This window comes from Trachurus japonicus, chromosome 24 (genome assembly GCF_045865225.1).
Source record: "Trachurus japonicus isolate A0001 chromosome 24, Traja_1.0".
Lineage (NCBI taxonomy): Eukaryota > Metazoa > Chordata > Actinopteri > Carangiformes > Carangidae > Trachurus > Trachurus japonicus.
The window spans coordinates 22,011,263-22,017,159 of NC_140930.1; the positions used below are offsets into that span (position 1 = coordinate 22,011,263).

At 42.4% G+C, this 5,897-nt stretch overlaps 1 protein-coding gene across 1 annotated transcript; it reads left to right on the forward strand.

Moving 5' to 3' along the window:
• Positions 1-3,241: 3,241 nt before the first annotated feature.
• On the forward strand, positions 3,242-5,552 carry LOC146961965 (uncharacterized). Its single transcript, XM_085771629.1, has 10 exons — positions 3,242-3,347; positions 3,439-3,542; positions 3,637-3,919; positions 4,002-4,094; positions 4,265-4,332; positions 4,455-4,700; positions 4,792-4,827; positions 4,926-5,027; positions 5,109-5,171; positions 5,325-5,552. The coding sequence occupies exons 1-10, from the start codon at positions 3,242-3,244 to the stop codon at positions 5,412-5,414; spliced, it is 1,191 nt and encodes a 396-aa protein (XP_085627755.1). The 3' UTR covers positions 5,415-5,552.
• Positions 5,553-5,897: the final 345 nt, after the last annotated feature.

A 5,897-nucleotide genomic window follows, 5' to 3' on the forward strand; every position in this document is an offset into this window, starting at 1 on the left:
TGTCAAATAATTTCTGAATGTTTGGTAGCAACAGTAACTGGGGGCGGGGCTTGGGGGGGCGGGGCTTAGCCAGCTATTTGTTTCCTCCCACTGCGCTGTGATTGGTTGGGAAGAGTTCACTCCCATTCCTATTTAATCCTGCGCTCACTGCTCCTTTGGTCTGTTTTGACCAAACTGTGAAGTTCGTAGTAGGTTTCTACTGTGAGTCGCAGAGCGAGATAAACAGTCTTCGAGGCATTTTGCTGAGAGAAATCCCTTCCAAGGCTTTTTGCTGAGATAATCTTCAACTTCACTCATCACAGGACTAATTTTGATTTTGTTCATCTTTGAGTCAAGGAACTACCACTCATTACAGTAAGTCAAGCGTTTTCTTGTACCATGAGCAGTTTCTCATTGTTTATTGTGCTTTTGATAACATATTGGCGTTTTTGTGTGTATATAAACTGTTTCAAGATAGCATTCTGCTTTGTTAGGTTAGTGGCTAGGCAGGAGTTGGTGTAGTTAGCTGTTAGCGTGCTCAGGCAGCAGTGAGACTGGTGTTTGTTTCTGAGCTGAGGAGTGAAACTGTGGAATATTCAGTATGGGAAGCAATAGTGTGTATTTAAAGGGGTAGTAAAAAAAAATTCAAATTTCACTCAATATCTACTGACCCTCATGTTGACTAAGGGTTAGGAGAAGTTTCAGAGTCCTCAGTCAGAGAAGGCACGGAGGACTCTGAAACTTCTCCCATCCCTTAGGGTGAGTAGATAATGAGTGAAATTTGAATTTGGGTGAACTATTTCTTTAAAGTAATTCAAATTGTGTGTCGTGGTAGCTGCGGTGGCCTCTGACCTTAGTGCATTGTGGTTGGATTTTGTGGTAAATCAACAGGTTCTTTCAAATGTGCTTCCTTTTAAGTGGTTCAAATGTTAAAGTGTTGAGAGTTTAATGGTAATAGTTGGCTTTGCTTTGAGCTTGATTTGTACTGCTTTTTTAGAAGAGGTCAAAACTGGCATATAAAGGCTTAACTTTTATTTGGATGATTTATTTATTCTCAGCCTAATGAGTTTGCTTGTTGATTACTTGGCGTTAGGCCACATTTTCTTTATTCTCTTGGCTTCCTTTGTTGTGTGACTAAACTGGAGAGTGAGTAGTTGGTTTTGTGGTAAATCAACAGCTATTTTTAAATCTCCTTTGTTTTAACGTCTGTAAAGTTTTGAGTGTTGTTAGTTTGTGTTGGGGCCCAGTGGTCATTGTCCATCCATGTCCACATCACTCTCTTTGTTTTGGACGATGGCTATTACAGCCTGCAGACTGTATTGAGGATATAAAGGCTTAACTTTTATTTGGATGATTTATTTATTCTCAGCCTAATGAGTTTGCTTGTTGGTTATTTGGCGTGAGGCTACATTTTCTTTATTCTCTTGGCTTCCTTTGCTGTGTGACTAAACTGGAGAGTGAGTAGTTGGTTTTGTGGTAAATCAACAGCTATTTTTAAATCTCTTTTGTTTTAACTGCTGTAAACTTTTAAGAGTTGTTAGTTTGTGTTGGGGCTCAGTGGAGTTCACATGGCAGTGAAGTGGTCCGTTCACACATTTCACTGGTCACACCAAACCTTATGGCTGACCTACTTTTGATTCATTATCATCTTAATAGCATTTAGCATCCAGCTTACCACACCTTAAATTCATGAATGCTTTAAAAGCAAGAAGAGCATCCCCCACAATTGATTTGCCTTTGAATTGATATGAACTTTGTCTTACCAATACAGACTAAGACAAAGGGTAAGGACAAATAGTATTAATTTATTTTTTAGAAAGTCCTGCATTCTGTGAGAAGGAGAAATATTGAGAGTGTTGAAGGTGGTTAGAAATTGTTACAAGTAATTGAAAATGTTGTATTAAGCCCACAGACCATATAATCCCACTTGGGACTCACACCATTTAGGGCAGATGTAAATGAGAATAGTTCATTACTTAAATACATGATCAATTAATACTTTTCTCTTTATGTTAGTGCGGCATATATAGATTCATGTCATGTAGTTGTTTTTAAATGTCATGTGTGTAGAATAAAAATATTCAGATTTTTAAGCAGTAATTCACTGATAGTCCTTTTAAGCCCACAATGGATATTCTCGTCCTTTTGACTTGTGAACCATTTCCCTGCCTAAGTTAGACTTCACTTAATCAATCAGCTTCATAATTCAGATACTTAAATACCCAAATTTAAATATTAGTGATATTGCATCTGCCAATGCATTCATTTTATGAATTGTTTGTATTTAAGCTGTGTTTTAATGTTGTAAAAATAAATTAAAGTTATGTGTTTAGTTGTAAAGACTGAAATTGGCTCATTTATTATCCTCAAAATAGTATTGAACCAGGAAACTGTCTTTCTCTCAGTCATTGGGTCTTCAGATATCTAGATAAAACCACTTTCAACCAGCTGGCTGGACCAGAAAATGTGGCCAAATTATTATTAGTATTATTTTAATCATGACATGAATTACAAATTACAATCCTTTCATGAAAATAGTGGGAAAAATGTTGCTCTTCAAGTTCCTAATGCTAATTTTGTAGTTAACAGACAGAACGTATTTTTGTATTTCAATAAGACATGATGGTTAATGTAAAGTAGTAGCTTCTGTGGCAGAGTAAGTAAGTAAAAGGAAAGGGGCTTGTCACTCTCTTTGATGGTGTGTTTTAAAGCAACCTATAACATTAAGTGTGTTGTTGAATCTGTGTGGCCTTGGCAGGCAAAAAACTTTATTAGAGTTGTGTGTGCTGCTGTTAATGGCAAATCATCCCTAAACGTTGGGTAGTTGGTTTGTTTGTTTGGCGTTTTTTTTTGCTCTGCTATTTACAATATATGTAAGTACTGGTAACCTTTTTGGTTCCGCTTTTTCCCTGTTTAGTTTGTTTGTATTTTACCTTTAGTTTTGTTGGTTGGTTTGCGCGTTTGTTTGTTAGTTGCTGTCTGATGTCTTATTGTGAGTTTTTTTGTTTTTCATATTGTAAGAACGCTGGGTAGCCACATTCTTTTGTGCTATTCATCCTCTGTTTGAATGAGAAAGTGTTTTTTTGTGTTAAATGAACAGCTATGTATCCTTCTGTTTGTTGTAAGTGGTGTAATGTTTGAATATGCTGCTTGTTTTTAATAGTGTTTGGCAGGTTAGAGTTGTGTGTGGTACTAGCAATGTCAAGTCATTTCTGTATTCATGTCTTTATCTAGATATGTAATTTGTTCTTTCTATTTGTAGATGCCCCGTGGCAAGGCCTACCGTCGTGCCGAGGCTGCTAGGTTCCGGCAGCAGTCTCGGCGGCAGGATGCGACTTTCCTGCCAGCCCGCCCCGCCTTCAGTCCCAGTAAGTATTCTTCCATATATTTCCCTAAACCATTCTCTGTATATGTTTCTGTATGCATGAGCTGAAATGTTGTACGTATTTTCATCAACAGTCCCCGGCACTGGCTGGCGCCGGAAGTCTCTGGAGTGGCCCCTTTCTCCGCGCACCGGGAAGCAGCTGAAGGTGGCCATTCCTGAGAAAGTCCCCGATAAGAAGGTATGTACTATTCAGAAATCATGATGAATGCTGATAATAAGTGTCATTGTGAGTGTACATCCTTTAAGACGTGTTTTTTTTCCTTTTCTCCCAGCTTGTTCTTTTTGTTGGGGCATCGCATCTGCGCCCCATCGTGGATGGATTCGTGCCAATGGCAGCGGACGGCTACACCTTCGGTTTCCTGTCTGTGCCGGGGGCGTGCGCGAACCTGCTCAGGAAGGAGGTAAATCATGTTGCCCGCACTTGTGATCAGATCCCTGATGCTGTTTGTGTCCTTGCCCCTAGCAACAACCTGGAGCAGACCCCGGACCGAGCAGCTGCAGCGTTTGACCGGTACCTGCGCGCTGTCCTGGAAGCCTGGCGGACTGCAGAGGTAGGTCATTGATGTATTTGTTGAACATGAAATGATATGTACTGTGACTATTGATTTGTAACTGACCGTCATGACATTTTGTGTAGGTTTTCGTCGTGGACCATGTCCCTCGTCTGTCTGTGGAGGGGTTGTCCAGGAGTCCCACAGACAGAACTTCCAGTGCATCGCAGGACAGCACCGTATGTTTGAAAATATCAATGCATGGGTTTAGGCACTTATGATTTATCAGAAGTATCTATTTCAGCTATAATTGAGGCAATGCTCCTTTATTGTTTGTGTTATGAAAGTTGGAGCGTGCGTTGAGTTTTTCAGTAATCCGTGGGTTTTCCTTGTTTTTGTTGTCTTTAAGGTGTTCGGTTCTACTGCTACGCGGAACGCTTCCCACCGAGGCAACGGCAGCTCTGGGCTGTCGATGGTGTGAGTAAAAATTGTACTTTGAATCTCAGAAATGCTTATTTAGACAACACAGTATGATTGACAGTAAATGTCATCTTGTTCAACATTACTGTATTGTAATCTTTATTTGTTCCTCTTCATAGGTGCACCTCAGTGACGACGCGGGGATGCCTATCCTCGTGGAGTCGCTGGTGGCTGCCACCAAGCAGCACCTGGAGCGGCCCGCGCCTCCGCCACCTCCGCCACCCGTCGTCTTTCCGGTGTCCCCCAGGCCCAGGCCCATTCCCACGTGGACCGGTCGAAAGGTCGCGCCGGAGGAGGTCCCAGCCCCACCTCCACCCACCCCTCCCAGGGACGAGGACGCCTGGACGACCGTGCCAGGCAGGAAGGTAAGAAGACGAACTTTGCCTACATATGGTCATGAACTGAGAAATGAAGGTTTTTCTGTATCCTAATGTCTTTTCTGTTTTGTCGTTGTAGCGCCGCCGCTCTTGGGAGAGGAGGGTTCCTCGAGTGGTATGTTGTCATTTTATTTAACTGTGATCTTGACAGTGACATTCTATTCCGTAACAAAACGATAAGTGTGACAAAAAATCTTTATGTCTTTCATACAGCGTCTTCTTCCCCTGAACCCTTTCTGGCTGCCGCCTGGGATGTTGCCTGACACGGACGACGCTGGTCCTTCGGCCGAGGACGCTGTTTCCACGGGCGAGCAGGTATTTATAGAACAAGAAACTTCTAATAGTTCAGATATTCTTTTTGTCCACTGTTTTGACACTTTGTTTCTGTCACTTTAGCCGCCGCCTGTGGGACCTCGTACTCGACCTGTCCCCAAGAAGCCCAGACGTGCTAGGAAGAAGGTATGTTGTGTTTAAATCCTGAAGGAGATGTGTTCATGTATTATTGTGATGGACAGAAAGTCATTGTGAATGATGTATAACTGCAAAATCTGGATCAGATATACTTGAATATGTAGATTTAATGGGATGACTTTCCTTTCTTATTCTTTCTAGGTCGTGACCTCAACTCCCACGTTGACTGTCCGTCCTGAAGCCCAGGTTGTGGACCAGAAGGCAAGTAGAGTTATTGAATGGTCTTTGTAATTGTGTTTGTTGTTGTGGCAAATTTAACACCATCTTTATTATAGCCAGCATGACTCTCTCTTCCACAGGTATTAATGTTTTCATGTTTCTTCTTTTGCAGGTGGAGGCGACACCCGACCCTGTGTCGACCTGTGATGTGCCAGGGACCGCTCCTACTCCCAGTGTCGCTGCCCTTCCTGCTGCTGTCCCTCCCAGCCCTGCGCCTGTCCAACCTGTTCCCCAGGATGCGACGGTGGTCCGGGAAACCCAGCGAGCAACTGAAGGGGACACACCAGAAGCTACTAAAGGTCAGAGTATTCCCACTGTGACTTGTAGTTGTTCATTGATGAAGGGAGGGTCTCCAGTATCAGGGACAGAGTGTCTTTCTGCAAAACACGAATATGATGTCCATGCTTACGTGTCATGCTGTGTTGTCGCGGCAATTAAACATAGCATCGCTCCGGTTTGTACGTGGCGTGGCGCTGATCTTGATGTTGTTCGCAA

What these genes read in the sequence shown, in the direction of transcription:
- LOC146961965 (XM_085771629.1), top strand. Translation starts at nt 3,242, where the DNA reads ATGCCCCGTGGCAAGGCCTACCGTCGTGCCGAGGCTGCTAGGTTCCGG. An exon ending in GTGCATCGCAGGACAGCACC is followed by an intron (nt 4,095 to 4,264) that starts GTATGTTTGAAA and finishes GTTGTCTTTAAG; the next exon opens with GTGTTCGGTTCTACTGCTAC. An exon ending in CGACCGTGCCAGGCAGGAAG is followed by an intron (nt 4,701 to 4,791) that starts GTAAGAAGACGA and finishes TTGTCGTTGTAG; the next exon opens with CGCCGCCGCTCTTGGGAGAG.